The sequence below is a fragment of the Mobula birostris genome, chromosome 6, assembly GCF_030028105.1.
Source record: "Mobula birostris isolate sMobBir1 chromosome 6, sMobBir1.hap1, whole genome shotgun sequence".
NCBI lineage: Eukaryota > Metazoa > Chordata > Chondrichthyes > Myliobatiformes > Myliobatidae > Mobula > Mobula birostris.
This window is the reverse complement of record NC_092375.1, coordinates 181436011-181456651: the sequence shown is the minus strand read 5'-3', so window position 1 is coordinate 181456651 and position 20641 is coordinate 181436011. Positions and strand designations below refer to the sequence as shown.

At 41.3% G+C, this 20641-nt stretch overlaps 1 protein-coding gene across 1 annotated transcript in view; it reads left to right on the top strand.

Annotated features, from left to right (window-relative positions):
* The window catches only part of ifih1 (interferon induced with helicase C domain 1), a 126990-nt gene extending 122175 nt beyond the window's left edge, over positions 1 to 4815 (top strand). The window contains exons 14-16 of the mRNA XM_072262029.1: positions 2530 to 2720; positions 3703 to 3796; positions 3887 to 4815. Coding sequence (XP_072118130.1) covers positions 2530 to 2720; positions 3703 to 3796; positions 3887 to 4063 — 462 coding nt within the window. The 3' untranslated portion in view covers positions 4064 to 4815. The remainder of the gene's footprint in view (positions 1 to 2529; positions 2721 to 3702; positions 3797 to 3886) is intronic.
* The last annotated feature ends 15826 nt before the right edge of the window (positions 4816 to 20641 follow it).

Below are 20641 nucleotides of genomic sequence, written 5' to 3'. Positions count from 1 at the left end.
GTTCACCCAGTGTTACATTAGAGGAAGAATAGTCCATCGCTCCTCCACGTTTCCTGTGAAAATTCATCTGTATTGTTGTAAATTGTGGATTTAATCACTTTGTAGAAATTATTGTTTTATATCGTAATTCAAATTTCTCAAAAACATTCAAAGCATCTAGTGGTTGAAACCAGGCATATTTAATGAATGTCAACATAGAAAAAGGCTAGGGAACAGAATAACATCCCACAGGCATCAACTGTAAATCAGTTATTTGTAAAATAATCAGAACATTGTAACTCGTGATTTAATCCTCAGCTGCAGAAACAACAACCATACATAAATAGGTGTTTTGGCTGCTTTCTCCACCTACATTTTATGACTGACTCTTTGCTTAGGCTTCAACCTCACTTTTACTTCCAGAAAAATGCTCAACCGACGTGGCAGTCGGCACTCAATAATCTTTTTGGTTTCAAACATTACTTTTGACTCCAAAGACCAGTTTAATATCAAGGCAGATAAGATGGTGAATATAGATAGATAGATAGATAGATATACTTTATTAATCCCAAGGGAAATTTGGTTTCGTTACAGCTGCACCAACCAAGAATAGAGCGTACAATAGCAATACAAAAAACCCCAATAATCAAACACCAAAATGCAAACTATGCCAGATGGAAAATAAGTCCAGGACCAGTCTACTGGCTCAGGGTGTCTGACCCTCCACAGGAGGAGCTGCACGTTCGATGGCCACAGGCAGGAACAACCTCCCGTGCCGCCAAGTGCAGCTAAAAGTGGACAATATTTGATCTTTCTGCTTAGCACATCAATACTTTGGTCAAAATGACATATGTTACACCAGAATAACATCATTACTATCTTTTCCCATTCCTGTCTGCACTGTAACCAAAAGTATTAAAAAAAATCATTGCATTCTTCATTGATTTCTTCTAGTCTGTCAAATGCTGATGAGCAAAATATTTCATAAACTCTTTCCATCTAATCTAGGTGCATTTTGTTTTGATTTGAAGACTCAGTTTGTCAACATTATATCTGTCATTGGGTTTTAAACAGAAATTTTACTATGCTCTGGAATATGCTTTTTTTTTGGCACGAATATAGTGATGTAAGAATATCCTAGCATTGCATATGAAAGAATGCATCCACGCTTTTGGATTCTTCCCCTTCCCTGTGTATGGATGGAAGATTATATATAGATATCAAATGTGCAGTGACTATTGTAACATCAATTGTACAATATTGAACCATCAGGTATTGCCTGTAAGCAGCATGAGCTTTGCACAATGCGACAACAGGGTTAAGGTCTATTCATTGTTTTTTAAAAGGGGCAACTTTTAGGCCACCGCCAGGGAGCTTGTGGTGTGGTTTGAATATTGTTTAAAAAGATCACCCTCCCCATCTCTTCCCTGAGGTCTGCTCCACACCTGATCACCCAATTTCCCTTCCAAAGAACTGCTCAACCTGCTTCTTTTGCAGTCCCTGATGGCAGAAAGCTCCTTGTGCAGGTTTTCTCATGCATGGCCTTTTCTACCATATTCAGTGACTTGGGAGTGTGTTTGACACAATAGTGCCACTTGGAGGTTTAAATACAGCATTTATACACATTTTCAGGCCACATTACAACTTCTAGGCTTCTTATTCTGCCTGTGTATGGATCTGAATATAGGTGCAAATTGCTCAGGATTGGTCAAGACATCTTCAAGGAGCAGTGCCTCAAGAAAGCGGCATCCTTGGTTAAGTACTGCCACCACCCAGGTTGTTACCTATTCTCATTGTTACCATCAGGAAGCCTGAAGGCACACGCTTAGCAACTCAGAACAGCTTCTGCCCCTCTGCCATATGATTTCTAAATGGACATTGAATGCATGAACACTACATCACTACTTTTTATTTCTGTTTTTGCACTTCTTATTGTAATGTAACCATTTAATATACATACAGTACTATAATTGTTTCTTAATATATTTACCATGTATTGCATTGTATTGCTGCGGCAAAGTGAACAAATTTCAGGGCGTATGCTGGTAATGTTAAATCTGATTCTGATTTAACATTACATCCCCGATGATAGGGGATTTAACATGATCCCCGATGAGGCCTCTGGTTTCCTCCTCCTGAAGTCAATAATCAGCCCCTTGGTCTTGTTGACATTGAGTGAGAGGTTGTTGTTATGATACTACTCAGCCAGATTTTCAGTCCTCCTCCTATGTGCTGATTCATCACCACTTTTGACAGTCAGCAAACTTAAATATGGCATTGGAGCTGTGCTTAGTCACACAGTCATACTTGGGGCCAATTTCAAATATTGTTCTGAAACACCTTAACATTTTTTATTACAGTCAAGAATAATAGTGTACTGGAATCAGTTCGTATCCAGTTTAACCATTATGTCAAGTTTCGATTCAAGCTCAGCTTCACGTTGGAATAGTCAATAATTTAATTGGAACAAATTCAGATGAAGAATTGTACAACAAATTTTTAAAACAGTTTATGTACTACATAACGATGTTTTTCTTTACTAATCATTAGATAGAAGAAAAGCAATTGCAGAACATAATGGAGCACAAAATGAAAAAGAGGAAAGATTTGGGAAAAAGACTAAAAAGTGATCCTTCTAAAGTGACTTTCCATTGTAGTACCTGTAGCAGACTTGCTTGTACAGGAAAAGATATTCAAGTAATTGAAAACATGCACCATGTGAATGTTACAGATGACTTCAAGTAAGATTCATTAAAACTTTTAATAGCTTTCCATGAATGCATAATTTTCAATTTTAAATATGTTATCTCAAAACCATTGTGAAGTCAAACACAATTTTTTAATTCTTTCCTTCATTAAATATTATACTTGATGTAAAATTTCATTCTGGCAGTGGCCATTCTTTAAATATATTTATAAATCTAGTTTGTAATTCCATACTTGTCTGGTTTAATTTCAGATTTTCTTGCTTATTCTATTTATACTGTGTAAAAGTTTTGAAATATGGTTCAATTTCAATGTAAATCAATAGTTACCTACCAAGGTCAATCAGGTTCATCATCATGATTATGTGCTGTGTCATATAGCCATGATTGTTCTTGGCAAATTTTTTTGCAGAATTGGTTTGCCATTGCCTTCATCTGGGCTGTATCTTTGCAAGATGGGTGACCCCAGGCATTAGCAATACCCTTCAGAGATTGTCTACCTATCAGTGGTTGCATAACCAGGACTTGTGATATGTATGCACTGGCTTTGGGGGGTGTGGGGGTGGGTGTCTAAGCAAGTGCTACACCTTGCCCAAGAGTGTCCTGCAGGACCTTTGAGGAAGGAGCGCCTTACACCTCCTTTGGTAGAGACATATCTCCATCCCACCATCCTTATCGGGGTGTCATTTTTATAATAATATAGCCATTGTGAGTCATGAAATTTTTGAATCTTAAACCCTCAGTTCAGCAACGATAAAATTCTCGCTAAAAATAGTGTTCTGTATATACTTCTTCACTTCAAAACTGACATAGAAGACAAATTCATTATTTATTGTTTGATATTAAAATATTTTGTCAAATATTTCACAAAATATTTTAATAGCAAACTTTTTAATGCTCTTCTTATTGCTTGGCACAATTAATGTAATGCCAGCAAAGTTGTGTGCTTTGACTAAAGTGATAAAATTTATTTCTTTCAGTCTTAAATATGAATTTAATTATCCATCTGTCATTGCAGAGATTTGTATGGAGTGCGAGAAAACCAGTCCTTGCAAGAGAAATGTCTTGATTACCAAACAAATCAAGAGATTTATTGCAGGAGCTGTGGTCAGGTAAATGAAGATTTAATTTGATTTTAACAAGATTAATTGATACCTGTTTGATTGCTCAACAAAGTCTTAATGTATTTCTGCTTATTTCAGCCTTGGGGAACAATGATGGTTCATCGTGGAGTGGATTTACCTTGCTTGTCAATCAGATATTTTGCTGTATGTATCAACGAGAAGAATTCTGAAAAAAGTACCTATAAAAAATGGAGGGAAGTTCCCTTCAGGCTACCTAATTTTGACTATGTCAAGTATGTTGAAAGCCACAGATAATATTTCTAATAGGAGTCTCTAATGCCAATTGAATATTGACACATTTTGCATCTGCTTTAAGCTAAATATTGATTAACAATTATATAAATTGTAATCAGAATAAGGAAATGTATTGGCCCCGTGGTCATCTTGACTTAATTTCCTTTCATTGCTAGCAATGCAACAAATGTTTAAAAGTCTGCATTTTCATGATACTTGTAAAATATTTCAATGCTGTAAATTGTATTGTGACTTACTTAAATATAGCACAATCATAGGCTGAAAATGTGATCTAGAAACCATTAAAAAACTTAATGTTGGCCCTATGCCACTGAAGTTAATTAGACCTAAAAGCAGCGCCTACTCGGATGCCCAGGCTTCACTTACTTGCAGCCAGAAGATAATGCTCATTGTTCCCAAAATAGTAGACTTGGGGTTTTATATAAAAGACTTATAAACTCTCAAGTTACCCAAGTCATGAGCAACAAAAATTTGTCTGCTTCTAGTTTAACTGAGTGATGAATGAGTGTTAGTGTCACTGGAATCAGTATCTTGTGTATGAGGATTTGGGGGAGAGTGGTGCAGGATTATAAACCTTCAGAATGAGGAGTGTCTCCCTGAGTGAGACTTATGATTGTGAAATATTGAAATTGCTTATCTAGGGGAGTAAATGATTGGTAAGGAAATATGATCATCTGCAGTTGTTTCATCTTATTCTCTGAGGATATTAATGTATCTTTTATGAGAATGAAAATTAAATATGTTGTGATTAAAAGAAGTTTGATGAAGTTTTGTTTTATTCTCTCTTGGAGTCAACGTGCAATGAAATATTAATGATCTCAGTTTTTTAATGAACTACATTATACCAACATCTTCAACATCTTTCATTCCCTGCTTGTTGAGGGTCAATGAATATGAAAGTAGTCACAAAGGGTAGCCAGTGTAAAATACTTTAAATTATAATCACAAAATTATATATAATTGGCACAAAGCAGTGGTTCTGAAAGCTGTACACACATGAGACCTGTGCCAGAGATTACCAAAACTTCACTTGATCAGCTGCGTAGGTGCTGCGGTGGCAAGAACAGATCAGTGTCTGGTGTCTGTGAAAAATCTTTTCACAGCATAATATAATGTTTGGGGTCGTAAAGAAAGCTTTTGGCATATTGAGTACAGGAGATGGGATGTTATGTTGAAGTTGTATAAGGAGCTCGTGTTGAAGTATTGTGTGCATTTTTGGGTCACCTACCAAAATGGAAAGATGTAAATAAGATTAAAAGATTGCAGAGAAAATTTATAAGAATGTTGCCAGTCTGGAGGACCTGAGTTATAAGGAAAGACTGAATATGTTAGGACTTTATTTAGAACATAGAAGATTGAGGGGAGATATCATAGAGGTATACAAAGTTATAATTGAATAGGTTAGGACTTTATTTTTTAAAACATAGAAGATTGAGAGGAGATTTGATAGCGGTATATAACATTATGAAGAGTATAGATAAGGTAAATGCAAGCTAGCTTTTTCCACTGCGGTTGGGTGGGATTACAATCAGAGGTCATGGGTTAAGGGTGAAAGGTGGAAAGTTTAAGGGGAACATGAGATGCAACTTCTCCACTCAGAGGGTCTTAAGAGTCTGGAATAAGCCACCAACACAAGTGGTGCATTGAAGTTAATTTCAATGTTTAAGAGAAGTTTGGATAGGTAGGGGTATGGAGGGCTACAGTCCCAATGTGGGTAGTTGGGAGTAGGCAATTTAAATATTTTCAAAGGGCCTGTTCCTGTGCTATTCTCTTCTATGACTCTAATACTCTCCATGTCTCAAGAAGCTTAATGCCATCCAGAACAAAGCAGTGATTCTCTCTGGAAGTCTGTTAACCAACCAAAACATCCAAAACCCATGGACAGTGGCTGCAGAATGTATGGCTACAACCAGCATGTTATTCCAATAGCACTTTCCAAATCTGCAATTTTCACCTTCAAGAAGGATAAGGGAGCAGACTCCTTGGGAAGCCACTATTGATTCCCTAAGACAAACAGCATTGCTTCAACGTTGTGTCTAAATCCTGGAAATCCTTAGCCGACAGCATCACTAGAGAACAACTGGAGGGACAGTTGCAGTTTGAAAGTGCTTATCACCACCTACCCCAGGACAATCAGGCAAAGGTAACAATTTCTGGCCTTGTCTGAAAACCTGGGTCTAAATTCTGCAGCTCCCTAAACAAAAGCACCATGAGAGAGGATCTGCAGTATTCTTTGAGGGATGTTAGGAATAGGTCTAGCTGGCGATGGTCACCTCCTGAAAATGTACTTTAAACAAGACAGTTGTTCCAATTGCAATCTGAGACTATAGTGATCTTCTCTGTATTTATCATCATCATCATCATGGATGATGCAGGCGATCATGATTGTTCTTGGCAAATTTTTCTACGAAAGTGGTTTGCCATTGCCTTCTGGGCAGTGTCTTTACAAGTGTCTTTACATTGCCATTATCAATAATCTTCAGAGATTGCCTGGCATCAGTGGTCACCTAACCAAGACGTGATATGCACCAGCTGCTCCCATGGCTTCAAGTGACCTTGATTGGGTGGGAAGTGTGACAAAGCCCCCTTGCCCAAGAGTAACCTGCTAGCTAGCAGAGGAAAGGAATGCCTTACACACTTCCTTTGGTAGAAAAGTATCTTCACCCTGCCACCCTGTATTAGATGGTGTTGAATCACCAGTGGAAATGGACAGTAGTAAATATGATTCCAGAGGTGGGATGGAGAAATGTAATCTTTTCCAGGGGTATTCTGAGAGTTTCTATAAGGCATACTTCTGTAATCTCCAGCCCTCTTCATGAGTGAAGGATTCCCATTGTTAATTTTTTTTGTAAATTCATTCACTGGGTAGCTACTGTGGTCCATTTCTAAATCTACATCTCCGGGCAAAATATCATCTTTGTGCAAAGTGGATAAAAATGTTAATTATCAAAAATAATATTAACATGCAACAAATAGCAGCATGCAGCTTCTCCCTCACCTCAAGCAGCACCTTCTTTTAATTCAAGGGTATACACATAACACAATTTCCTCTTTGATAACATCAGTGTGCAACCAGTGTGATAAAAATCAGGATTTACTCATAATAGAGTTCTCAGCCTCAAGTTTCCAGAAAATCTTGGATGCATTTAAAACAAGAGGCAGTATGCAGTGTCATGCCACAAATCTGTCTTTGAGACCAGCCTTTGAACAAGAAGTGGAACAATATACAATCTGATGAGGTAAGCATGCCTGCCTGCTTTAACTCCTGTCCTTGCTGTATTGTAAGGGACAACCTGGAGGAACAACACTTTATATCCCATCTGAGTAGACTCCTACCCTGATGGCATGGATATTCGATTTCCCCTTCTGGTAAAAATCCCTCCCCCTCCCCTCCTCTTCTGTTCCCCACTCTAGCCCCTTACCTCTTCTCATCTGCCGATTACCCCCCGTGCCCCTCCTCCCCTTTCACCAATGGTTCACTCTTTTCTATCAGATTCCTTCCTCTCCCTTTATCTTTCCTACCCAATTGGCTTCACCTCTCACCTCCTAGCTATCTTCCTTCCTCTCCTCTCACCTCTTCATTCTGGCATCTTCCCCATTCCTTTTCAGTCCTGAAGGAGGGTGTCAGCTCAAAACATGGACTGTTTCTTCACTTCCATGGGTGCTCTCTGATCTGCTGAGCTCCCCCAGCATCTTGTGTGTGTTGCTTTGAATCTGCAGCATCTGCGGAATTTCTTGTGTTACAGATTTTCATTGGCAGCTTCCCAAGCTGCAAATTCGAAATGTCGATATTTAATATTGAGCTCTATAATACCACAAATTCCAATATTCATTAATGTTTTCGAGACCAGTTTCTTCTTCATTTTTGTAATACTCCCATGTCATTTATACCTATCAGCTTAGGTGTACTCACTAAGATAATGGAGGAAAGCCAGTCGGAGGTGTAGTAGCACCCGCACCGAACTTCATAGTGAGAGGTTCCAGGTTCAATTCCAGCTGTTCCTTGCACACTTTCCATCTGCGCTGGCTTAAGCATCAAACTAGCAACTCGACATTGTAAAAAACAGGCAAGTGCTAAATAATGGCAAGGTTGCTACCCGATGTGCCTCAAGGTGCAGAGAGGAACAACAATAATGTGGGACACCTTGTGAGGAATTCTCCTCAGCACAGATACACTTAACACCAAGGTCTATAATTGTTTCACTACGAAGGAAATGGATTGGTGCCTGTCATAAACACAGCAAATTTAGTACTGTGGACATTGCTGCCAAATACAATGGATTGACAAAGACGTGACTACAAATTTAGTCTCATAGATATGACTTTTCAAGTGTGGTGGGTAGGAAAATGAATCGTTTATTTCCAAGGTGATTAATAATACCCCAGAAACTTGAATTGGTTTTACGTAGCTGTTCATTGCTTCTGGAAAATCTTTTTTAAGATGTTGCTATGAGAGATTAATGCATGAAGACATTTAGTGAATCTGTCCTTAGGCAGTCTCAGTCCAACAAACCCATAACATTGATCTGCAGCAGGAATATTTAAAGAGGATATCTTTGAACAATTCCCAGAACAAGTGGGTTTCAGTTCCTTACTTGCTTGCTCTAATCCAGGTTCCCCATGGTCTGAAACCTTCACTCATTCCCCAGCCTGTAGCTCACAATCCTCACTTGGTTGTTCTTGCTCACAGATTTCCCACTTACATTCCCCAGTTACAATGTTAATGATTTCCCCAAGTATTAATCATCCTTTAATCAAGCCTGTATATATGATTTCATCTTCCACAACACTGATGTGTACCCCAAGATTTATTCCTAAGGAACATAATTATCAATCCCAAGAATCAAAAATAACCTCCTGTAGACAATACAAAAGGCAATCTGTATGAAACTGTTGTAATGTGAGCATATTAAAAGTAAGTTAATACTAATTAGGATAATGGGGGTTTTTTCTTCTGGTGGGCTTTGTATATAGTGTTCCTGCCGTGCCATACGGGTTGTGAAAGCCTCTGTATATACATAACGGTTTTGAAGTTCAAGATAAAATTGTTTCTTTGGCATGAAGTTATGGAGTGTGCCCTTTTCAAAGTAGAAGTTACTACAGAAACAAACACATCAAATGTTGTTAAAGCTCAGTAGGTTCGGACTAAATCCGTGGATAGAGAAACAGTTAACATATCAGGTCTGGGACACTTCATTTCTTTCCACTGATCTGCTGAGTTTTTTGGAGCATTATCTGTTCTTGCTTTTGATTGCCCAATTGCAATATCCTGCTCCCTAGCCCCACGTCACCAATGTGATTGCAGACACATGATTCAGATGGTTCACCTTGACACACCAACCTCACAACATTTCCCCAACACCATTTCCGCCCAGAGTGCCAATCACAGAGCTTTGCCGCCACTGGATGTAAATAACTGACCCTTGTGGTAACTCTCCACCACCATCAGCATCTGTTATCCATGCAGTCCTGACCCTCACCTGGACATGCCTCTTTCCTTTGCATACTCCAACAGAGCACGTAGAGGAAAGCTGGGACTTTTGTGCAAGGCTGATTCAGTAATGCCCAACACCCACATTTAAGCAACAGATTCATAACCAAAAGGGTCACTGGAACATCATGGAGCAACAGTTTAATGTGTTCCTATGAATGTTTAGGTCACTGTGTCCTCTAGTTGGAGAATGATTCATTAACTCAAGACTCGTAGTGAAGAATTATTGTTGCTGAGAATGCTTTAGCAGAAGGAAGGAGAAAGTACTACACATTACGTGTTTCATGAACTGAGGTGTTTTTCTGTCAAATTTCCAGCATTCATAATAATTGCTTAAGACTGTTTGGGATTGTAGTAGCTGATAGACAGTATGGAAGAGATTTGTCAAACGTCGGTGCTGTGATCTGCAATGTTTCAATTGTATGTTTCCATATGACATTGTCCATCAAATCTGTGCTGGCTCACAGAGCAATCCCACATCCCTGCTAATTCCCCCGCAATCTATTCTTCTGCCTTTTCCCATCCACCCACGCTGGAAGTAATTTGCAGTCATCAAGTTATATCCCTACCTTTATGCTGATGGAAATTGGGAGGAAACTGCGGTACTGGAGGAAACCTACACAGTCACAGGAAGAGTGTGTAAACGCCACACAACAGCCCCAGAGGCCAGGATTGAACCCAGGTTGTTGAACTGTGAGGCAGCATCTCATTTAGCATAGAACCTTGTTATGATGAGGAAAAATATATATAAATTATATGAATGTAGAAAGTTTTTGTTTGTTGAGAAAGGAGATCACTTTTATTGATGTAGCACCTTTCACAAACCAAATATATTTTTATTCCTATTGTTTATATTTTTATTTACTATTTTTTCATTTATTGAGATACAATGCAGAATAGGCTCTTCCTGTCCTTCGAGCCATGTCACCCAGCAATTACCTAATTTAATCCTAGCCTAATCAAGGGGCAATTTACAATGACCAATTAACCGACCAACCAGTATATCTTTGGACTGCGGGAGGAAACTGGAGCATGCAGAGGAAAGCTACGTGGTCACAGGGAGAACAGACAAACGGAAAATAACCCAAAATATGTAGCCTGGGTGGGTGAAGGTTGGGTTGAGTTGTTCTCTGATCTTGGTGAGATATTTGCATACAAAATCCTTACTGGCAGCAGCGGGAATTGAACCCTTTCACCTGTACTGTAAAACACTGTGTTTACCACTACACCACTGTGCCAGCTACAGCCATTGAACTATTCTTCAAGATTAGTTCACACTACATTGCCGAGAAGGGTGACAGCCAATCTCTTCTCTGCAAGGCCTGATAAAATACATTGTGCCAAGTGACCAGATAAGTAGTTTTAATGACATTAGTTACAAGATTAATACAACTTCGAACAGCTGGAGTCCTTGTTTTGTGGATATAATTTGAAGAGCACAAAAATAGTGCATCTCTGGCTGTTACCTATTGGCTGCAACAAAGAATGTGCAAGAACAGAGGCAACTGGGAATTAATGTTCATATATTTTGTTGGTGTATGGACATTCTGAAAAAATAGTTACTGTAAGAGCCCCAGAGTCTATGTTGCTCATTAGCAAGTACTAAATGGAGAGAAAATTCAAAAAGCTGAGGTTCAGAGGGACCTGGGAGTCCTACTGCAGGATTCCCTATAGGTTAATTTACAGGTTAAGTTGGTGGTGAGGAAAGCAAATGCAATGTTAGCATTCGTTTTGAGAGAATATAAAAACAATGATGTAATGTTAAGGCTTTATAAGGCACTGGTGGAGCCTCATCTAGAGTATTGTGAGCAGTTTTGGGCTCCTTATCTAAGAAAGGATGTGCTGACAATGGAGATGGTTCAAAGGAAGTTCACGAAAATTATTTCAGGATTGAGAGACTCATCATATGAGGAACATTTGATGGCTCTACATCTGTACTCAATGAAATTCAGAAAAATGAGGGAGATCCTATTGAAACCTATTGAATTTTGAAAGGCTTCGATAGAGTGGATGTGAAGAGGATGTTTCCTGTGATGGAGAAGTCTAAGACCAGGAGGCACAGCCTCAGAATAGAGGGGTGTCCTTTTAGAAGGGAGATGAGGGGGAATTTCTTTAGCCAGAGAGTGGTGACTCTGGAATTCATTGCCACAGGTGACTGTGGAGGCCAATTCTTTGAGGATATTTAAGGCAGAGGTGGATAGATTCTTGATCAGTCCGTGTATGAAGGGTTATGAGGAGATAGTAGCAGATTAGGGCTGAAGAGAAAATGGTGGAGCAGACTCAATGCGCCAAATGATCTACTTCGGCTCCTAAAACTTATGGTCTTATGGTACTCTGTACGACAATGATCCTCTATGGGAATTCAGCCAGTCCCAAGTCCATGACACTGGAAAAGGTTCAGTGAGGGATCTAGGGAATTTAATAGTTTGAGGAGCATACAGATATCTCTGCAGACACGGACATAGCTCCAGAATTGTATGTTGTTTCTGTGGTTCAAGGATCAAGGATCAAGGATCATTTAGTGCGCTTGCGTCAGTTGTGCATGCAGCCTGGTACAGCCGTTCCGATCTATTCTTTTACTTTCTTCTTCTTACTTTTTAATTTACGTTATTTTTTGTATTTTTTTCTCACGGTAACACGTCACAGCTGCACCCTCTCTAATATGCTGGCAGAGAGAGTTTTATTTGGGTTTTCTTTAGTGCTGGAAATGGTTACATCCCGACACGCGGGACAGAAGCAAGGTTGCATTGTGTATTCCACGGACCAGCAAATTCCGGTCGGCTTAGCGAGCAGAGCGGCGGACACCCCTGCTGAAGTCTGGAGGAAAACACACAGAGGGGGATCACAAAGCCGAGGAAAGAGGACTGGGTCAAGACAACAGGGACTTTTGGAGAAGAGGAGTTCGGTGGGTAATACCGTTCCGCCTGACCGGAAGTGCACCAAGAGCAGTAAGCAGCGCGAAGGAGTGGGGTGCTTACTGATCTGGCTAACAACGGATGGTGCAATCCGGGGTTTATTATGATCGAGGAACGTGTTTGCAGACTGGATATTGAACTTTTTACTGTTGGACTTCGGTCACATTCCACTGTGATACAACACTTGGCGACATGGGAGGTCGTTCCTGCCTGTGGCCATCGAACGTGCAGCTCCTCCCATGGAGGGTCAGACACCCTGAGCTAATAGACTGGTTCTGGACTTATTTTCCATCTGGCATAGTTTGCATTTTGTTGTTTGATTGTTGGGGGGTTTTGTATTGCTATATCTACGCTCTATTCTGGGTTGGTGCGGCTGTAACAAAACCAAATTTCCCTCGGGATTAATAAAGTATATCTATCTATCTATCTATTGATCTAAAGATGTCCCTGAGTGGCCAGAGGGCACTTTGAATGGTGAAGGTGAGTAACTGGAGGTTGTGATCCATATCAATAGCAGGGATAGAGAAAGAATGAATCTCTGCAGACCGAGTTAGAAAACAGGTTAAAAAGTAGGACCTGAAAGATTATAACCTCTGGATCATTACAAATGCCAAGTGCCAGTGTGTGCTGAAATAGGAAGAGAGAAGATGAATGTGTGACTGGAGTGAAGGCTTTATATTTCTGAATGTTCATGAAGAATTGGGACCATTTCTGGGGCACGTGGCATCTCCACAAACCAAGTAGATTGCACCTGAATTGGAAACAATTTAAGGCTGTTTTAGATCTGGCATGATGGAATGAGAAGGGATAAATTAATTATGTCACAGTAATGTATCCCCAAGAAATAAGTTTAATGATGAGGGATGTGGCCTGAAACTAGAGTCCTAAATTTAAATGAAGTCAGTTACAATAGTATAAAGATCAAGTTGGCTAATGTAGACTAAAGTAGATTAAACATGATGGTGGACCAACAGTGACAGATATTAAAGATCTCAGGAAAGTCATACTCTGGTAAGAAGGAATAGCTTTATGCCAGGAAAGCACCTTCCATGGACACATAGGGGATTGCAAATACTGTAAACTGAAGCAAAATAAAACAAGTTGCAGGAGTGGATCAGACAGGATCTGTGGAAACAGGTGATGGCCAACCTTCATGTGTTAAAAAAGAGGGGAGAGAGGAGGGCTGAGGGTGGCTACCTGAGCCCTTACCCTTCACTATGTTGCCCCATTACCCCTTCCCCCACTGAATCTTGCCTACTATCAACACCACTTTGCTCCAGTTCCAACTGCTGCCAGGTTTTCAATGTCCCCTTCACATCTACCTACTTGGTGATAAGCGTTCTATCCTCAGCAGAGATGTCATCTTTGTACTTCTGTGACCACATCTTAGTGAGCTCCAAGCCCATCAGAATTTCGCTCTCTTCTATCACCTGGACCTTTTAATTTCTAATTGCTGATGCAATGTCAACATCCTTCCTCAACTTCCTCACTCCCCTCATCTACTCCAACCCAAAATTCCAACTAGACTGGCACTCAATCAAAGCTCTCAGCGTGGTCACAGCCAATGGCAGCCCAAATGGTAGCACTAACCAGAGACTGGCACAGCTGCTTAAAGCTAATGAGAAGATATTTGAGAAGGGGATTGGTAAACTCAAAGGCATGAAGGCCAGAATTGACCTGGATGAAAGAGCAACACCAAGATTCCATAAAGCATGTCCATTGCCTTACACGCTATGTCCTAATGTGGATCCTGATCTGCAGAGCTTCGAGGCAGCTGGAATTCTCTTCAAGTTAGAGTGGAGTGACTGGGCCATGCCCATTGACCCGGTGATCAAGAAAGGGAAGGCCAGAGCCACTTACATATGTGGGGATTTCTAGGTGAGCATCAGTCCGGTGCTGTGCACTGTGCAATATCCCCTGCCATGGATAAAAAGACATTTTTGAATCTTTGGCAAGCCAGGAGAGGTCTTCAAAGATTGACTTGTCACAAGCCTATCTGCAATTGGAGATTGAGGAGTCAAGCAGGAAGTTCCTCACAATCAACACTCACAAGGGACTGTTCCAGTATAATAGTCTCATCTTTGGCGTCACATCGGCCCCAGCAATTTGGCAAAGAGCAATGGACCAAATGCTCCAAGATATCCTCGGAACAAAATGTTACCTTGATGACATCATCATGACTGGCAAAAATGATGAACTAGACCTCCAGAACCTTGGTAAAGAGCTTACCAGGCTGAGTGAGTGTGGTCTGCATGCACAGAGAGAGAAATGTGAGTTTTTCAAGAATGAAATCTTATGTTATGGACATGTCATTGACAAGCATGGCTTAATAAGTCACAAGAGAAGATTGAAGCAGTGCTACAGGTACCCAAACCGGAAAATGTATCAGAACTCAGGTCATACTTGGGCCTTGTAAACTACTACCACTGGTTTCTCCCAAACATTGTTACAGTGCTGTATCCAGTGAACACTGTTACAGACAGGAGCAAGTGGGAATGGTCAGAAAGATAATGAAACAGCATTCAATAAAGCAAAGAGACTAATAACATCCGAGGAACTGCTCGCCCATTATGACCTATCCCTGCCCATCAGGCTGGTGTGTGATGCTTCCCCTTATGGTTTTGGAGCTGTTTTGTCACACATTATGAAAGACGGATCTGAATGTCTGATTGCGCTTGCTTTGAGATCACTGACGAGTGCAGAAGGCAACTATGCACAGCTGGACTTAGTCTAGTATGGAGAATAAAGTCTATGTGGGGATGGCCACTACCTCTACAGACAAATGTTTACTCTAGTGACAGCTCACCAGCTTCTTGTGTCCATTTTCAATCCCAGGAAGGGAATTCCAGTGATGACTGCTACCCGGTTACAACATCGGGCAGAATTCCTAGGAGCCCATTCTTATGACATAGAGTTCGAAGGTTTCAAACAACACAGCAATGCTGATGGCTTGTCACATCTTCCAGTATTGGCAACTGAAGAAGGAAAGTCTTCATACTGTGACCCAGCAGAAGTGTTCCACACCGCAATGGTGGACCAGTTGCCGGTAACAAATTCCAAAGTACAAAGGGAAACAAGGAATGACCTGACATGATCAAAAGTCTATGAAATCACCATGCGCGTATGTCCAGCTCGTGGTACCCTATGTTTCCGTAGTTCTCAGTGAGACGAGTCCAGCTGTTAGTAGGTCAAAGAACACTGATTTGTGGACCTCGTGTTGTGATTCCCTCTAAACTGCACACCAGAATGTTAGAAAACCTGCATGAAGGACACCTGGGTACAGTCAAGATGAAGAGTCTCACCAGGAGCTACATGTGGTGGCTGGGAACAGATAAACAGATTGAAGAAGGCCAAAAACAGTTCAGGATGCCAAAAAGTTCAAAAAACACCCCCACACGCTCCATTAAACCTACGGGAGTGGCCGTTGTCACCATGGCAAAGAGTAAATATTGACTTTGCTGGGCCATTCATGGACTCCATGTTCCTGGTTGCTGTGGATGCTCATTTGAAGTGGCCAACGGTTATATCAATGAAGGCAACATCCCCAGCAAAGACTTTCTCCACTCTGAGGATTACCTTTGCCAGAAATGGCTTACCCAAGCAAATTGTGAGTGACAACAGACCCCAATACACGCCAGAAGCATTCAGACTATTCATGAAGGAAAATGGCATCAAACATTTCAAGTCAGTTCCTCACCACCCAGCAACAAATAGGTTAGCTGAAAAGTTTATCCAAACCTTCAAGAGGTCCACTAAAGTGATGGACAAGGAGGACATTTCTCTACAGCACAAGGCCGACAACTTCCTTTTTCTGTATCAGAACTCTGTTCATGCGACGACAAATCAAACACCTGCAATGTTGTTCATGAACAGGAATCTGAGATCTCACATAGACCTCCTGAAACCTGATCTATGCAGGGAAATGCAGAATAAACAATTCAGCCAGTTGCCAAGTGAAGCAGCAAAGATCTTTGAGATTGGACAGGAAGTCCCTGTGCATGATTACCAAGGAGACAAGTGGACACCCGGTAGGATAGCTACAAGAACTGGACCACTGATGCACACAGTGGATGTTGGAGATCAGACATGGAGATGTCATGTGGATGAGATTCTGGATGCTCAACCGACGAATGTACAAGAGTCGATTGCATCTAACAAGATGGGTACATCACTATCACTGACAGCAGTGACACCAGAAACCAAGAAACTAAGGTGTCTTAGACAAGACACCTACCAAACCTGCCAAACCTGATGCTACTCCACAAGTCCTGAGGTGCAACAAGAACGTTATCGTTGAGAAGACCCCTGCCAAACCTGATGCCACTCCACAGGTCCAGAGGTGCTACCCTGAAAGAAACAGTGCCAGCCAAAATACTGAACCTTTAGAACTGTGAAGTTGATATGCACTGTAATTGTGAAAGCATGCTTATTGGAATATGGGCTTATGAAAGGGAAATTGAATGTTTTGTACTTATACAGTTTTATGGTGCATTAATCTTAAGGGAGAGGAAGTGTAAATGTATGGATCTATTTCTTTTGGAACAATGACTTGCCCACCTCTTTGCACAACTTATTGATCTGTTGCTTGTGCATGTGCTGTTATCTACGCATGCACATTCTTCTTTCTCTCACTCTCTTTGCAATGTGAATACACCAGTTAAAGCCATCTTCTGCATCCATGCTTTTATTTGATTTCTGTGTCATTCTGCACAGACACTACACTCTCCACTTCTGATCCCTATATGAGGATTGGTTCATGTTTCCCCATCTTACCCTTCCTGAAGTCTCCAATCAGCTCTTTGTATACCATTTTATAGTCTATATTGTACACCTGCAAGATATATGTGCATGCCAAAGCAATTCTTTTGCTTGCACGCATAAGTACGGATGCACAGTTAACTTTCACAGGCATTCCCAGACTTGCTAACTGAAGCCTTCACTGAGAGGTCTTCACTGAAAACACATCAAGGCTGCTCTGTTCTCCCAACTGTAACTAAGATCAGTTTCATGAGAACTCTTTTCGAAATTCCTTTCCCTCCTGAAGCACCTGTCATAATACCAAATGATCAAAGCTGCAGAGTTGACCAGTCATGTTCCATCACAACTGTTTTTACTTTTCCATGTCAAACCAGACGTCACTGACCAACTGTGGCATACTGACCCCACAGTGTATTGTGTTGTTCTTTTATCCTGAAGTATTACATACATCAGTCAACCAGCAAGACGAAGAAAGCCATAGCAGTCAATATTTAACTGCTGGAATCATGTTTCAAACAATGTTAGAATAATTAATCATCTGACAAAGGACCGTAACATCTTAGTGACCCTGCAAATCATGAAGTAACATTTTAATTTCACACTGGTATACATATACCATATTGCTTATCCTTACAAAACAAAAAGAATCCTCTGTGTGCAGAAAGTGAACAAACTTAGCTATAAGAAAAATACATGAATATATGTGCAACTTGCAGAGGTTGGTAGAGGACAGATGGAAACAGCTGAGGATGATAATGGGCAGGTGTAACTATCTGAGGGTGATAATGGGCGGGTGTAACTATCCGAGGGTGGTAATGGGCGGGTGTAACTACCCGAGGGTGGTAATGGGTGGGTGTAACTATCCGAGGGTGCTAATGGGCGGGTGTAACTATCCGAGGGTGCTAATGGGCGGGTGTAAATATCTGAGGGTGATAATGGGCGGGTGTAACTATCCGAGGGTGGTAATGGGCGGGTGTAACTACCCGAGGGTGCTAATGGGCGGGTGTAACTATCCGAGGGTGCTAATGGGCGGGTGTAACTATCCGAGGGTGCTAATGGGCGGGTGTAAATATCCGAGGGTGGTAATGGGCGGGTGTAACTATCCGAGGGTGGTAATGGGCGGCTGTAACTATCCGAGGGTGCTAATGGGCGGGTGTAACTATCCGAGGGTGGTAATGGGCGGGTGTAACTATCCGAGGGTGGTAATGGGCGGGTGTAACTATCCGAGGGTGGTAAAGGGCGGCTGTAACTATCCGAGGGTGGTAATGGGCGGGTGTAACTATCCGAGGGTGGTAATGGGCGGGTGTAACTATCCGAGGGTGGTAAAGGGCGGCTGTAACTATCCGAGGGTGGTAATGGGCGGGTGTAACTATCCGAGGGTGATAATGGGCGGGTGTAACTATCCGAGGGTGATAATGAGCGGGTGTAACTATCTGAGGGTGATAATGGGCGGGTGTAACTATCTGAGGATGATAATGGCAGGTGTAACTATTTGGGGGGAAAGGGCGGGAGAGAAGATCAAAGGGAGAAGGAAACTAGGTGGACGGATGGTCTCTGGGAAGGATGAGAGAACAGGGGATAAGTGTTACTTCAGAATGGAAATTTCAATGTTCATACAATTGGGCTGGAAGCTACCCAACCAGAATATTAGATGTTGATTTTTCATTTTGCATTTGGTCTCCATGCACCAACAGAGGAGGCAGAGGATAGAGAGGTTGTTGTGGGATTGGGAAGTTACAACGATGTGCAACTGGAAGCTCAAATTGTCTGTGGTAGAAGAACTGCAAGGTATCACCTAGACTACGCTTGGTTCCACCAATGTAAGACCATAAGACATTGGAACAGAATTAGGCCTTTTGTCCCATCAACTCTGCTTTGCCATTGATTATGGCTGATTTATTATACCACTCAACCTCCAATCCCATTCTTCTGCATTCTCTCCATACCTTTTGACACCTTTAATAATCAAGAAATATAAAATGTGAATGTAGAATCTAAAGGAAGTCACTTTATGAGCACCAAATCCAGTCAACATCTGACTCATCTGAAAGGGGTGCTTTATGGTGAGGAGGGGATGTGAAGGGGTACATGTTATTTCGGGGTAGGCAACCTAAAGCACAAATGATTTTCTAGCATGCATTATTCATTAATTCAAGGCGAAACATAAATAGATGTATTTAAATGGATAATTCCCATATATCAAGTTTTTTATGGCATTTATCTGGCCCACCATTCGCTCTTTAATACATGATCTGGCACACAGAGGCAAAAAGGTTGCCGACCCCTGTGTTATATCAGCTGAAGCAGAAAGTGCCAGAGGACAAAGGAAGGTATGAGCAGGAGAGTCCCAAGGACAGCAATCCCTATGGAAATTTATTCAATAAGTACATTTAATGTCAGAGAAATGTACGGGGTTTCTTCTTTGTTATGTTAAAATTAAAATGGCCTCTTTGTTACGTTAATCTTCTAAACTGCTGCATATGTGGATTAAAATGGCTTCTATGTTATGTTAAATGCTGGGAAAGTCTCTAGCTAGACATTTGCTCGGGTTAACACAGACAGCAGGGTGCTATTAGCCAATGGGTGGTCATGTTCTTATTTCTTGGGGTGATAATGCTGTCTCATATGACTGGGAACGAAGGTCTTTGGCGGGGAGTCGGACGAGAGACCGGGAGGATGACAGACGTGTGGAAGGCTCCAGTTGATCACTCTGAGTGGTCCTGAGCCGCGAGTCGACAGGGTCTGGGTGGTCCCGATGAAATTCCTGATCTACAACTTGTGCACAAAGAACTTGAACTTTGATAAGTCTGGCGCCTTTTTTCATTCCTTCGTTTTCTGTATTGAATATATTAATTTCATAGACTTAGTAATATCTATAAAGTGTGCTTGGTAAAACGTACTGTGTGTGCTGACTGATGATTGATGTTTGAAACTGATTTGGGTGGCAGTGGTACAGCAACCGACCCATCGGGAGCGTCCAGGCGGGCGCCGGGCGGGATTTCCCCTAGCTATATACGAGCCAATATAGCGGAGCTTTACATATACAATATACGTCCTGAAATTCTTTTTCTTTGCAAACATCCACAAAAGTAGAGGAGTGCCCCAAAGAATGAATGACAGTTAAATGTTAGAACCCCAAAACCACCCCCCAGCTCTCCCCTCCCATGCAAAAGCAACAGCGAGGCAACGAACCCCACAGCAAAAAAGCACCTGCACCCTCCACCAAGCACTCAAGTGTGCAGCAAAGCATCAATAAAGACACAGACTTGAAGTACCCCAAAGACTACTCGTTCACCTGACAATTCAACATACCACAGGTTCTCTCTCTCTCTCCCTAACAAGGGAAAAAGAGATGTCGCCATTTCACAGCGAGTGGGGAGACATAACAAACAATTCTCTAATTTATGACGTTAT